This window comes from Populus trichocarpa, chromosome 10 (genome assembly GCF_000002775.5).
Source record: "Populus trichocarpa isolate Nisqually-1 chromosome 10, P.trichocarpa_v4.1, whole genome shotgun sequence".
Classification (NCBI taxonomy): Eukaryota; Viridiplantae; Streptophyta; class Magnoliopsida; order Malpighiales; family Salicaceae; genus Populus; species Populus trichocarpa.
This window is the reverse complement of record NC_037294.2, coordinates 491,987-506,958: the sequence shown is the minus strand read 5'-3', so window position 1 is coordinate 506,958 and position 14,972 is coordinate 491,987. Positions and strand designations below refer to the sequence as shown.

The window sequence follows — 14,972 nt, the reverse complement described above, 5'->3', positions numbered from 1 at the left end:
ATTTTATTTTATTCAAATTAAAAATTATCATGAAAATGCTATATTGTTAACTAAAAAAATATTTATATTATATTTATGGTAAAGATTAAATATATGACACCAACTAAATATAAAAATATAAAAAATTAATTTTAATCTTTTACCTTGCTAAAAAATGCTTGTGTGTATACATATAAATTATATTGTTCGTGTTTTTTTTTGTTTGAAAAATAGTGAAAAACTTGTATTGAAAAATTATGAAAAACCTCTAAATATATTTTTCAAATTCAGTAAAAAATTATAAAACTAAAAAACTAGTCTTATAATTTTATAAATAAAAAAAATATTACATTTGAATAAATAATTTTAGTTTTTTTTCCAACTCTAATTTTTTTTAAAAATTAAAGTAGCATTATTTTTCCGAACAACTTCTAATAATTTCTCGAACTAGGTAATCCAGGGTTGATTTTGTTTTTTAAAATACCCTAAAACATTTAAACCAAATAATAATAATAATAATAACAATAACAATAATAATAACAATATTTTTGTGAGATAGGGTGTAAAACTGGCTTCCAAGCCCATAATAAGATAGCCCTCCAAAACGCCCAGGCCCAATTAAGTGTTTTTTGTTATTACAAAAGCACAAAACAAAAACCTAAACAAAAACCACGACAGAGAGAGAGAGAGACAGAGAGAGTAAGGAAACTCTAAAACCCCTAAAACCCCAGTGACCGCCACCTCTCCACCTTCCTCTCTCCGCCACCACCGTTTCAGGTAAGCCTCTGCTTCCACTCCTCTTCTTTTGTGTTCTTAAAAACACAGTGTAAAAGAAACCATTCTAAACTTCAAATTTTTAACTCATAATCCCATATGTCAAAAAAAGTTTTAATCTTTCTTTACATTCATGATTGGAAGTTGGTATTGGGTAAATGGGTTTTAAGAGGGATTTACAATGATTCTCATAAAAGTCTGTGGTGGGTATGTTGGTTTATGTTGAATGGTTGCTAACTATGTAAGCTATGAGTTATGAGAATGAAAAGGTTATTAGTGTCGCTTGTCACTTTAAATTTTTCGCAGGAGTATGGTGTCCTTGAATATCAGAGACCTCTTGACAGCATTTAGTCCTTCATTGGACTACTTAGCAATCAGCTCGGGAGATGGTCGAATAAAGGTACTCGATTCCCTTATTTTTGAATTCTGAAAATGCTAGGGCTTTTGAAAATTGAGATTGATTGTAGAATATGTTTTCCGACAATGCTTCGTTATTGAATTTTTGGCCAGCTTAGTGCTATTTGTGTGATAATATCCTTTGTCTGATAAAGGAGGTTTTTATTCTTCTTTTCATGTAGGAACTACTAATCTTTCCTTTTCCTTTCAGATCTGGGATACATTAAAGGGCCAGGTGCAAACTGAGTTTGCAGACATAACATCAAGTGAAGGAGATTTTTATGCTAAACCTGAAAGAGGACACCTTTCGGTTGATTATAAATGCATGAAGTGGTTGTCTTTGGATAAGAAGGTTAAATATAAAAGTTGCTTTGTAATTGTGCTGCTAAATGTTTGATCTTTGCTTCCTACTATCTGAAATAACTCTGCTCAAAACCATGAGTGCTTGCAGAAGAAAAGGAAGCTAGGAAGTTCATTGTTAGTGTTAGGAACGGGTAGTGGTGATGTTTTGGCACTTGATGTGTCTGCTGGTCAGTTGAAGTGGAGTGTTAGCGATTGCCATCCTGGGTGAGTTCCTTGCTGAATAATTATTACGTTGTCATGCCTTTTATCATTTGTGAATTGGAACCACACTGTTCCTAGGTTTTTGTAAGCATCAGTTTTCAGAATTGCCAAAAATAGAAAAAGAACAGTAAAAGTTGACTTGTAACTTTAGATTTAATAGTTTTCTTTCTCTGATGTGCAGGGGTGTCAGTGCTGTTTCATTTTCTACACGTGATTCGTGCATTTACACTTCAGGTGCTGATGGAATGATTTGCAAAACTGATCCACAAACAGGAAATACTCTGGGGAAGTTTAGAGCTTCTACAAAGGCGATATCCTGCATGTCTGTTTCATCTGGTATTGATCATTCACTCCATTTGTGTTACTCTTGCTTTATGGTTGTAGGGAAACCAAATATTTTCTCTGTAATTTTTTTCACTTGCTAATTAGTTATTTTTATGAAGTGTAGAATCTGGAAAATTTATGCCAAGATGTATTTTGGGAAATTAGTTGTGAATGATTCAATTTAACTACACTCTGGGCATTTTGTATTTTTTGGGTTGCTAATAATCAATGAAAGATACTCTCTTTAGAGTGTGTTGGAAGTGAATGCTTTGTGAATATGCAATATTTACTGCTTTCTCATACTTTTGCTGGGATTCACACTCTGAATGTCAGATGGGAAGATATTAGCAACAGCAGCTGCACAATTGAAGATTTTCAATTGCTCTGACCACAAAAAGATGCAGAAGTTCTCTGGTCATCCTGTGAGTGCTTCCATATTCCTTTTGTACTATGTTTCTATGCAGAAGATATATTTCTGGCACTATATTTCATTTCCATTCAGTTATCTTCCTTGGCTTTCTATGTTCAGCTAAATCAGTCTCTCTCAATATTGACAGGGAGCTGTTCGCTCCATGGTCTTTACTGATGATGGAAAATACATCCTCTCTTCTGCTGTTGGTGAAAGATATGTTGCACTGTGGAGAATAGATGGTGGCAAACGGCAATCAGCAAGCTGTGTTCTTGCAATGGAGCACCCTGCTGTATTCATTGATTGCAAGTGCTTTGAAAATGAGGGAGTTGATGATGCAGGCCTGTATGTTTTGGCCATTTCAGAAACTGGTGTTTGTTACACGTGGTGTGGAAAAAATGTTGAGGAATTACGCAATTCCAAACCCACTAAAGTCTTACTATCTTATGAAGAATTTCCCAAAAATCACAAGGGTGCATTACCAACAGTACTGGCTGCAAAATTACAAGGCACTGCCAAACCTACAGCTGCAAATGTGTTTATTGCTTATGGTTTGCTTGTAAAGCCTTCATTTCAGAAAATATTAATGCATCCTGGGACAGACATTAAGCTAAATAGCTCTCAGGATGGAGTTCTGCTACCACTGAGTCAGTCTCTCAGCAACACTAAGAAAGCCAGAGACTTACAAAATCGAGGTAACTCTTGACTATAACTATTTATATTTTTGGATAAGTCGAAATATATTGTGAGAGTTATTGGTTTCCACACGCTATCTTGGACATCTCTCTGTAGACAAACTCTTCTGATACTGACACGAACTCTGGACAAAAGAATTCTAAAAATTAGTTTTTGACTTCTTTGATAGATTTGATTGAACAATGATTTCCTTTTGCCTTGTCTGACTGTGTGCTTAGACCATTTTCTATATCCTTTACAGCCCTTGCTTGCCATGTTGACTGATGAGGCAAACCCTTGTGGTGGAGCCTTCTGTCAAAATGTTCTTAGTTTTATATTTTGTTGATTTCAGTAGTTATGGTTTGCTTAGACAGTTGATGTTTTTTGCATCCTTTGAAAATCTGCTTCTTCAGCTGTTTCCTAACATGTTCTCTTCATTATGCTAGCTCTTGCTTGATGTTATAGATTCCTCTTCTGATAGTTTTTAATTCTAATGTCATTTTTATGTGGATTGTTGCTCTTGCATGGTAGCTAATTACTTTTCTTTGAATTCAACAGTTACTGCATTAGACCGTGCCAATGTGGAAGATGCCTTGCTTCCTCTCCCAAAAGTTTATGATCTTCATGAGAAGAAGATGAGAAATATGAATATCGTTGACCATGATGAGGTCATGGAAGAATCTGCTGAGAGCAAAGGTACATCTATTATTTTCCAGAAAATTCCCATTATGTATATGAATGCACCTATGTTGGTTCATCTCTCTATTCCGGGTAGGTTTTTTTTTTAATTGTTGAATACATCAGATCACTTTTTTGGGACAGTAATGGTTGCTTGGTTTAACCTTTATTTTTTCTTTTGATAACTTCTGTGTCTGGATGCTTGAATATGGGGGATCTTATGATTTCACCCTTTTTCTTAACTTGCATCGTATGATTCTTTTACTTCATTTCATTAAGCATTTATCTACAATATGCGTATTCTTTATCACATGAGCCAATGAGGATACTGTTGCAACTGAGTAATGGATAGCTGTAACTTAATATAATATATCTTGAGAAAGAGGAAAGAAGTAGATGAAATGGAATGCAAATTGTAAAGTGAGAGAAAATGAAAATAATGAGCAACTGATAGCAAGGAAAATAATATACAAATAGAAATGATTTGAGAGAAAGGAACAGAAAGGTCTATCCTCAAGAACCCAAGAACTGTTTTGAAAAGTGTCGCAAGTTTTGTGCAATGATTTTGCTTTTCAATATGAAAATGCGTGTGCTCAATAACAATATAGTTCTGTAATATGTAATGGGTAAATCGACATTATATTGAAATTGTTCTATAGCCATGCTGGCATAAGTAATGTGAAGTCATACTTTTGCTTCAGAGTTACTACTGTGAAGTTCTGGTTTAATGTGAGTTGTTTTGTCAATTCTTCTGCTCGCTCTTATCTGTTTATTATGCTGGTTTCTACAGATGTCATGGTAGAGGTTGATGCTGTAACAACTAGCATGGAGAAGCAGTTGAGATTATTGAACATACTTGGTAGTAAAGATGATGGTATATTGAGCCCCACTCTTGATTCTGCAACACTTAAGGGTATTAACCTTGAAGACAATATCCCGCTAAAGAAGGTTTGTTCTTCATCTAAAGGCAGTTTTGGTTTTTTTTTCCCCCATCCAAATTATGTTCTTGTTTTCCTTCATGTATATTCTTCATTTCTAATAGTAGCTGATAATTTTCTTTTATCAGATGAGGGCAACAGTTTTGTCTATGGAACCTAGCAATGCATACAAGTTACTGGAAGTCTTGGTGGCTAAGTGGCAATCTAGGTTTGCTCGTACTTTTCTATAATTGTGTTGACTCTCAACTTCTAATTTATTCTTATTGTAGACTTCTTTAAAAGACAACAGATAATTCTATGTAGAACATAAGGTTCTGCCAAGAAGAATATGTTCATTGATCTTGTTACATCTTATGATATTTATGAAGGACTTTTATTCTAGGAAGCCATCATGTATCTATTCACTAATTATGGAGGAATTTCAAAACTGTGGTTGTCTTCAACAGGTCAAATAGTGGAAAGTGTGTTTTACCATGGATATACTGTATATTGGTCAATCATGGTCAATATATTGTGGCTCAAGAAAAACCGGAGTCCCAGATGCTTAATTCCTTATTAAAGGTATAATAATGTGAACGTGTAGGCATATCATTTGTTTCTCTTTTCATGCTTTTATCTTAGCTGTGTCATAACTTGAAGTGATCTTGTTGCGGCTGTTAACCCCTTATCTCTTTCCCTATGTTTCATATTCATGGTAAAACTTTACTGCTTAAAATTATATACACTATTATAACTTGTTAGCTTTACTTTTGTTTATAGATGCTTGGACTTATAGATTGTAATTAACATTTGTATTCAAATTCTTGTACAACATGACTTGTTCTGTTAGTGGCTCTAACTTCTAAGATGAAAGATGTCAAGCCAAAATAGGTTGTGATAGGCTGAGGTTATTAGTAATGTAGCAAATTGGTCAGAGACAGCCTCTTTGTTTCTGTGGTCTATACCAACTTTGGCCATTGTAACATGTAGACCAGGCCAACTCCAAAGCTGATCTTATTTGCAGGGGCCTTGTAATAAACATTTTGGTGATGCTATGTCGAGTGACTGAGCTTTGTTGTCATCTGGGGGGGCATTACTTTGCCATCTGTGGTTATTCTCCCATGATATGGTTGGTTGGAAGGACACGAGCACAGGGCAAAAGAGGGACGAGGAAGAGATGGGTACTTCCAACATCTCTATGTAGAGAGAAGGGAAAAGAGCTCTTCCTTCCATACAGGTCCATCACATGCAATTTGTCCATTTTAAGCATCTAGAAATAAGGCGGCTTTCATCTCCAATCACATCCCTTTATCCCATTTTTCTTCTTTCAAAGGTCCCAGTTCATAGAGACTATTAGAAAAGGCGTTGGATTATAATGCTGTTGCACCAGACCTTAGTGTCATATTATTTGCCTGGCTGACTCAAATTATGTTCTATTCTCTCAGATCACCAAATCAAGGGCTGTGGCTGTTCAACCTTTGTTGCAATTAGCAGGCCGTTTGCAGCTTGTAACAGCACAGGTTCCAAACTTCTCTTTGTTGCATTACTTTGATGGTTTTAATAAGGTCTGTTGATATTTAATTTGTTGTCTGTGTTCTCTTAACAGATTGACAAGGTTGCACTGAGCAAAAACCCTATCTCATTGCATAATGACCAAATGGATGATAACGAGGATGATGATGATGTCGACGAACATCTTTATGGGGAAGAAGATGATGAATCCCAGTTAAGTAGTGATGATGACAGCTAGCTGCAATCACCATACCAGGTAATCATTCTTGACAGAAAATTTTATTTGTCTACCTATGGCCAATCTTTGAGTGATTAGAAGTTGACCAATTGGATGGTGATGCTAATATAGAACTGCACAATGGTATGGTTGCATTATTCCGGATGAGAATTTACATTTCTTTTGGAAGAAGCACAGCTAGTTATATGTATGTTCATGTTTAAAAAATTCCCAAATGGAGTTTTCACAATTTGTTTGAACTTCCCGGTTGATCATAAAATATTGTAAGATTTTTAGCTCTCAAAATTGTTGGTGGAGATTTGTTCGTTTTGACATTTACCCCTAAATTTGTTATCATGAAGGTTTCCCAGTGAGGATAGCGGCTTGTTACCCGGAGAGGCATCTTTTGGCGTGGGCTTCTATCATTTTGGTTCAGCCTATCCACCGATTTTTTTGGTGCATATCCGAAATTGATCTTCAACCTTTATAGAGTACAGCAATACTTGTTTCCTTCTGTACCTGCTTATTCCTCTTATCTTGTTTTCGCTCTATGTTTTTGTTTAGAAATGATCATGTTAAGCCTAGGTGTTACGTTTCTAATTAACTTGTTTTTTTTTTCTTCCATTAACAGCCCACAAGTTTTTTCAAATGTGAATGTATTATACTTGTTGTAACATGTAAACAGGCAATGACTGCTAGGCCCCCTTTCCTGATACTACCGCATAACCTGATAGCCAATTAGTTGAGGTTTCATCTCTGTTAGTTCCTCATGAGTTTTATATCTGCATCTTGTTTGCATCTGTGGCTGAACATGCTGACATCTCTCTGCATTGTAGAAGAGTGCAGTTGATCTATTATATTGCAGAGGTGATTTTAGCTGACGAAAAAGCTATGCACGAACGTTTTAGGCTTACTTGTGTTTGATAAGAATGTTTTAGTGAATTAGCGACTTTTCCATGGCCATGAGAATACTAGTAGCCAGGAATTACGTAGTCTATAACAATGAATATACCACTCTTGTTTCATATTACTGATTTTCGTTTGTCTAGGAAATCAATAGAAAAAAAAGATCATTTTTGTGGTTCGAGCTTCTGATCCAAATCATGGACAGTAGCTGATTACTGCATCAAGCAGAAAGTTCTGGAACTGAAGTACTAACCATCCTAGAGTTGACTACTTAGGGTTACCTGTGCTAAGATTTCAAGCTAAGTTGCAACACCAAAGAAGAAGGCTCCCGTGTTGTGTATATGTTTTCCATTATTATAGATTTCAAGCAAAAGATAAATGTTTATGTGAGTATTATGAACTCCATGGAGTTTTCTTGACGTCAAAGGAACTTATCCCTTTTAAGCTGACGTAACAAATTATGCGAGCCCCCCTAACGAAGCCAGTTCCAATCAATGCGTATAGATCCGTATTTAACCTAATGATAGGGGTAATTTTTTAATATTTTTTATTTAATTTTGTGACAATAAAAATAGATATTAGTAAGAGAGATGATGATTTAAATTAAGGGGAAAATATATTTTTTTAGTCAAAACTTTCTTCCTTTTCTATTAAAAAATTATGGTTTCTTAAATAAAAAATAAAGGTAATTAAAATTAGAAATTAGAAAAAAATTCTATTGATTTGAAATAAGAAGTGAAAAAATTGTATCTCTAATCCTCTTTTCTTAGTGTTTTATCTTTTACAAAAAATCATCTTTTTTTTATTGTTTTTAAATCTATAATAAAATATATTTTATTTGCTGTTCATGAGGGGAGTTTTAGAAAGAATTAAACATAGTAGGTTCATATATAATTATTTTAAAAAGTAAAAGTTAATATCATCATAAAAAACTACAATCGAACAATTATTTAAATTTCATTTGAATGAATTTTTTTAAAGGCAATCATATTATAAAAAAGACAACTCATCATTCAAGTCATAAGTCGTTTGAAAAATTGGACAACTCATTATATCCACCTAAAATATTTAAATTAATATATACTTAAAATTAAAATATTATGAACAACTCATTGTTTATCTAAAATATTTTCTGACCTTCAAAGCTAGCTATGATAGTTGGAAAATCAGGTCCAAGTTTATGGACCCTAAAAACTTGAATGACCCTAAAAACTTGAATTTCAACATTGTTTTAATCCAAAAACATTATGGACCTTTGAAATCCCGTTGTTAACTTCAAAACACATTTTAACTATATAAAAAATTCAAAATCAAACCAAAATAACATCTTTTCAAGGCTTGATCTATCTTGTCGAACATCATTGAAGATAAAAACCACCTCTATCGAGTTATTTTTAATTAAAAATATTAAAATTTTAGTTATTAATTGGTGACTGAAGTTTTGTCATTCGATAGCTTTCTCTCTCTCTTTTTTTTTTTCTTTTCTGTTGATTTTTTCCCTCTTCTCTGGACATCCAGGAACGAAACTAAAGAAAAATGAACTTACAAATTGAATTGTAAAAGGCGTAAAGAAGAGCGATTGAATATGAGAAAAGTGAAAATTGAGGGATGAAACTATACATTTCTGCATCAATGGAACAACTAACGAGTGAAATGTCAATTTTGATCATTGATCTTTCAGTTGTATTTTTAAAAACAACATAATCATCAATTTCCCCAATTCTTTTGGTTTATTAGTAGAAGAATCATCTTTCCATCAATGTCATGGTTGGACATGGTGTATAGAATTAGAAGTGGAATATATTGAGATGCGTGTAGAGAAGCAGGCACGTTTTCTTTTTGGTTGACGGGGAAGGCATTTGGAAGCATATTTTCAACTTTCTAGTGTCCCTATGCAGATGCAGAGGTTGTGCAAGCTACGGGAATTGAAACTACTGGTGGAATACTGTTTTTAAAATGGAAGGCCGAGAGCACAGTCGTAGAATATATATAATTAATTCTTAGCAGGTTTCTTCTAAAGGAAGTGAATAGCACAAGGTATGTTTTTCCTCTTAGAGCTTAGAATTAAGTGGAATGCAGAATAAATTCTTCCCGCACAATACAAGCTTGGAATCTCATTCTCCTCTCAAAACGTGTTCACATGCATATTAGAAGATGATTGGTGCCATTGGATTCTATTATTTTTGATATGAGCCTCCTCACATTATTCGGCAAGCATTTGGATTCTCATCGCTAAACATAGATGTAATGTTTCCATTATTACTGCGACTGTTGTCATGATAATCCTCATTGTAGTGGTCCATCCTACTGTAAATTGTGTGATGTGGTGGTGGTGGTCGGAGATATTCATATTCAGTGACATTCGGTGATGGCCTGTATGTGTTGTAGCTGTGAGTCACGTAGATGGGCTTTGGCGCCGCTTGTGGGACTCCTTGGCTAATAGGGTGTCTGTTCCAGTTACCGCCATAGTTATGACCATAAGCATATCTGTAGCCATAGTCAGGTGGGTGATGGTATATAACATGAACCTCTCCTGAATCTTTGGGTCCAGGGGGCCTTTGTGGCTGATTTGCGTTGGTTTCTTCAGCAACAGGTGATGGATTCTCCCCAGGTGGTGGCGGGTTCTCAGGTTGTGGTGGATCTTTTGGAGGCTCTGCTGTTGAAGCTGCTGTTTCAGCAGGTGGAGCTTCTGCTGTGGGAGGATTTGCCTGGTCGGAGACCGGTGGTGGCGGTGCCCCACCTTCAGGTGCTTGTTCGGGTGGTTTTTCTGTTGTCTGAGCAGCAGGATCTGATGGTTCAGAATGGGAACATATGGTGGCAATTTTCCTAGTTTTCCTAATCGCCTTGATAATTTTTTCGGGATCTGCCCACCCAATGACTGTCAGCTTCTGCTGTGGGAAGTCAATGTAGAGATCATATATACCTGAGGAAAACGAGAACGAAATTAGATACAAGGAGGTTGAAAGTGAAAGCCTAGATGATAATCTGAAAGTGGAAGAAACTAGATTGGAGGATTTATCAAGTCACATACTGGTTGCTTACCATTGATGCCATGCAATGCCTTCTTGATCTTCTGCACACACCCATTACAGTCCATTCGGACTTGTATCTCCGTGACTCGAGGTTTCTGCACACGACAAGAGAAGAAAACCGAACGGTCAGACAAGAAGATGGCATATATCAAAGCTTAGATGCTAGATGCTCATGCATGTTCTGTGTGGATCAGGAGTACCTCTAACTCTGGAAACATTAGGCATGAATGGAGAAACCAAGAGATAAGCTTTGTATGAGATGGAGAGAGGGTCGAGAGTAGGAATGAAGAATCAATAGGCGGCATTTATGTGTGCCGAAGGAGGGAATATTTGAAAGGCAAAAGGGTGTGGGACATGAAAGGAATCTCCTTTTCCTCTCTGGGAGAGGAAGAAGATGACATTTGCTTCATTGTTTACCTTTTTAGGAGTCATTGTCAAATGCTAAAGAAGGGAAGGGAGAGGGCGTAGGTAGGTTTCAAGAAAGAGGCCGGTGTTTTTGTATGGACCTTGCCAAAGGGAATTTGCTTTAGCATGGATGGCTATCTATAGCAATTGAGGGATGTGCACGCACGCAGTTAGGATATCCAGGCCGACCATAGAAAAGAATTAAAGCAAAGAGCAGTTGATCTTGTTTGATTTGATCATTTGGGGGTTCATCATCATCAAGAAAAACCATCAAAGTAGCTTTTCTAGGTGTAAGGATATCCACTATCAAGGAATCCTTTAGTCACAAGAAAAGATGACTAAGGCAAATAAAAATGACAAATTGTTGTTTATTATTAGGGTTGTGAGGCACAAAGCCACCTCTCATTTTAGTCATAGAGGTTGATGGAGACACTGAAGAGCAGATTCCCTTAAGAGAGGTTATGAAGAAGTGCCAATAAAGTGGGTGGTGGGTTTTCCCCTTACGTAAATGCTTTTATACATCATTTAATAATTAATGGTTGTTATTAAAAACCCTACATGACTTAGAGGTTAATCCAGTAATTTCTCAATTTAAAATTTAATCTAATCTAATTTTAAATCTTTCAAAACATGTATTAATCATAAATTTTCATTCAGGATATTTAAAAACTTGACTTCATTTAAACAATAGAATTTTCATCATCGATGTTATGATTTTGTTAGCCTCAATATTTGTAAACTTGAAATTGCATTTGTTAATTGAAATTATTTTTTCAAAAATTAGTAACATGTTGATGTGAAGGGAAAACAAACATACATTGAAAGGTTATTCTTCCATTGAGCCTGATACTTCCTGGTAAATGAGTCCTGCTATGAAAGGACCCGATCCCCTTGACGTGGTGACATCGAACTCGACGAGCCCGTGTTGTGAGTGAATGCCTGTGTCTCAAGTGGTTATTGGTTGGCACCTAACGACTCATAAAATAAAAAAAATAAAATGGATCCGTTAAATAAACCATTATTTATTTCATCATAAACATCTAAGTCACAAATTCAAATTAGATTTCATCAATTTACAAACAAATACAATCTTACAAAATCTCAAACAAACCCTAATATGTACAAATCATACATTCACACAACAAAATTCTATGAGAAAAAGCTACAAAACAAGTAAACATAAAAAAAAATATATATATACTACAAAAATATGCAATAAAAATTAACATTTTAAAATTGAGATCAAATAAAAAATGGATAGTTTTACTTACTTAAGTAAAAAATTCTCAATAAAATTTAAATAAGAACATAGATGTTGACAAACTGATTGTTGGGATGACTAAATTTGTAGTGGAAGGTTGATTTGTAATAATATGAGAGGGTTGTGGTGTTTATCGAAGGATATTGCGAGGATATATTCAATAAAAAAACTCACCACAATCTACTAACAAAAATATTTCACCGATGTGTTTGTTTGTATTTAGTTTTTTGTAGTGTGTGTTGGTGGAATTATTGCAAAATGGTAAGAGTGGTGAATAATTTTTCATCTCACTTCTTAACTCAAACTATAGTCTTATTTTTAGTAAATTTGAAAAATGATAGAATATACTCTAATAAAAAGGAGGATATTTACTATACTTAGTCATTTAAATTGACAATAAAATTTCTAAGTAGCGTTTGGTTAGGCAGTAGAAATAAACATGTGTCTTCTCTATCTTTTATACTTTTGAATAACAAAAACTCACTCTAAAACTCAATGTTTCCAAACACGTTTTTTTTTTTTTAATTATTTTATCTAATATTTCTATCATGTGATATTGGTCGAACGAAACCCTTTTGAAAGTTGTTCTCCCCTAACTTGGCATTTTGTATAAATGTTGATAAGTTATTGTTTTCATCCATTTAAATGGTCACTACTTCCTAGGCGAGGGATGATTCCAATGGAATTAACATATGCTATAGAATTTCCATCTCAAGGCATCCCTACAAACTTTTGATCGTAGTGCTCCTGACTTGCCGAGGACCATCCATCCTATACAAATGCCTGTAGGACATTGAAAACAACAACTTCTATATTCTCTCTGGGTATTTTTATAGTGACTTTTGTCTGGTCAACAGCCACCATTGTTTGAAAGGGCAAAGTTCTAGAGCAACAGCATTATACATACTCAACTTGGCAACTAATTTAGTGATAATAAACTATGTTTATAATCACAACCTTAAGATTATTATAAAAAAATCATTTGCAATTGTTTAGGTTTAATTTTATTCAACTAAATAAATGAGAGTACTATAAATTATAGCAGTATACTAGATTTGTTTGCCCGTGCTATGCCGCATGATGGGTCAATTTTTTTTTTAACATAAAAAAAATATTCAAATGATGATAACCTGAGTGAACCCGGGTTAACTTGATTAACCCGCGATCCAGGATAATTCTAGAGGAAGAAAAAATAGAAAGTTCAAGGCCCAATACCCTAATGCCAAAGGATAAAATAAAAAAAGTTACAAAAAACTGAAGTTAAATCAGGCTAATATTTGAAATCAACAACTCTAGTTATAAGACCGAGATGATCATACAGAAGATAAAAAAAAAAATCTTGAACAAAATTCTTAACCATAATTTTTTTTAAAAGAAACAAATAGTAATCAAAACAACGAGGACTAAATCTGGTATAAAAACTAATAAAAGAAAATAATGAGGGACTTAATAAAACAAAAAGAAGAAAAAGGATAAAAAAAAAATTAAAAGAATGAAAACCAAAATTGAATAAGAAAAACAAATGAAATAAAATGCTAACAGACAAAATTGCAAGAACAAACAAATTAAGAAAAGTACAAAAAAGAGCAATTAAAAAAATAAAGACTAAATCTAAAAAAAGAAATAAAATAAAATATTGAGGGACAAAATTAAAAAAAAAACAATAAAAAGGATAAAAAAATAACAATCTAGAGAATGAGTACCATATCTGATATATATAAAAAATCAAATGGAAAGGGATGAAGCTGAAAAAAATAATCTAAAAAAAATTCAAAACAAAGAAAAACTAATAAAGAAAAGAAGATTGTAATTGAATTTTTGCTCCATTATTTTATTTTATTTTTATCAAAATAATACCATTTTTAATTTTTAGAAAAATAAAAAAAAATCAAGCAATTAGCTAGGGGAAAATCATGTCAAAATCCATTGATTAATTTTTGCCATTATTTTTTTTTATCAAAATAATATCATTTTTACTTCCCGCACAATAAAAAATCCGATTGACCTCGGTAACCTCGGTCATTCGACCCAACCCGTGACCTAGGATATGACGGGGGTAGACTCCCGGGCCGAGTTTTAAAAGCATGATAAAAAATAAACATCAAATATGATAAGAAATTTCTATGAAATTAAACAACGAGGGATGAAATTGCAAAACAAAAAAAAAAATTAATCAAGGAGAGAACTCAAAATAAAAGGATTTGCAATCATAAGAATGAGGATAAAATTCAACAAAAAAAGGAATTAAAATCAAATGATTAGGGATTAAATTGAAAAATAAAATCCAATAAAAAAAGGATTAAAAGCAAAATAAATAGGAATAAAAAATGAGGATCAAATTTCATAAAAAAACATAAAAAATCAAATGTCAAGAGATGAAATTAAAAAACATATAAATCAAATTTAATATAATTAAAATATTGAGGATCACTTTGCAATTTTACAAGGCCAACACATCTTTTGAGGTGGAGGAGAGAGAAAACAAGGGGAGGAGAAAAATTATTGTTAGAGCTCCGTTATGCCATGGAGGCTGACACGTGTCAGCCTACCGTGTAGGGGGTGGTGCGATGCTTCGGAAGCAACTTTAAAAGGCAACAAACAGCCACCGCATGTGCCGTCGAAAGGGCACAGACGCCTCCCACCTGCTTTTTATTTATTAAAAGACCAAAACACCCTTGACCCCAAGCGATAATTGTAAAAAAAAAACAAGGTAAAAAACCAAAAATGCCCATTGACCTTAGGCAAAAACAAAGTTGACCTAAGAGCTATGCAGTAATTACACCGTACAGAAAAATATAAAAATCACAAAAAACCCCCAGGTTAAAAGTTGTGTTGTTGTTTTTTAAGGGCAAAGGCGTGATTACACTATGCAATAAAGTGTAAAAATACTATTTTAGCCCTGAGTTTGTGTTCAATCCTATGG

At 34.0% G+C, this 14,972-nt stretch overlaps 2 protein-coding genes across 6 annotated transcripts; one reads left to right on the top strand and one right to left on the bottom strand.

Annotated features, from left to right (window-relative positions):
* Positions 1 to 642: 642 nt before the first annotated feature.
* On the top strand, positions 643 to 7,198 carry LOC7496504 (uncharacterized). Of its 5 annotated transcripts, none has more exons than XM_024609242.2 (14): positions 643 to 756; positions 1,060 to 1,153; positions 1,361 to 1,501; positions 1,601 to 1,716; positions 1,895 to 2,049; positions 2,371 to 2,459; positions 2,595 to 3,141; positions 3,680 to 3,817; positions 4,590 to 4,747; positions 4,866 to 4,945; positions 5,181 to 5,298; positions 6,162 to 6,236; positions 6,323 to 6,484; positions 6,808 to 7,198. In XM_024609242.2, exons 2-13 carry the CDS (start codon positions 1,064 to 1,066, stop codon positions 6,464 to 6,466), a joined length of 1,851 nt encoding a protein of 616 aa, XP_024465010.1. In that variant the 5' UTR covers positions 643 to 756; positions 1,060 to 1,063; the 3' UTR covers positions 6,467 to 6,484; positions 6,808 to 7,198. The 5 variants fall into 5 exon arrangements, 3 of the variants coding, with proteins under 3 accessions (XP_024465010.1, XP_052312843.1, XP_024465011.1); XR_002983910.2 differs by lacking the exon at positions 6,808 to 7,198 and adding an exon at positions 5,741 to 5,953 and having other exon boundaries at positions 680 to 756; positions 6,323 to 6,395; XR_002983911.2 differs by lacking the exon at positions 6,808 to 7,198 and adding an exon at positions 5,741 to 5,953 and having other exon boundaries at positions 683 to 756; positions 5,184 to 5,298; positions 6,323 to 6,395.
* A 2,300-nt stretch (positions 7,199 to 9,498) lies between these two features.
* Positions 9,499 to 10,825, bottom strand: LOC7496503 (heavy metal-associated isoprenylated plant protein 35). Its single transcript, XM_024610074.2, has 3 exons — positions 10,584 to 10,825; positions 10,394 to 10,478; positions 9,499 to 10,274 (listed from the first exon to the last, which is right to left on the bottom strand). The coding sequence occupies exons 1-3, from the start codon at positions 10,686 to 10,688 to the stop codon at positions 9,550 to 9,552; spliced, it is 915 nt and encodes a 304-aa protein (XP_024465842.1). The 5' UTR covers positions 10,689 to 10,825; the 3' UTR covers positions 9,499 to 9,549.
* Positions 10,826 to 14,972: the final 4,147 nt, after the last annotated feature.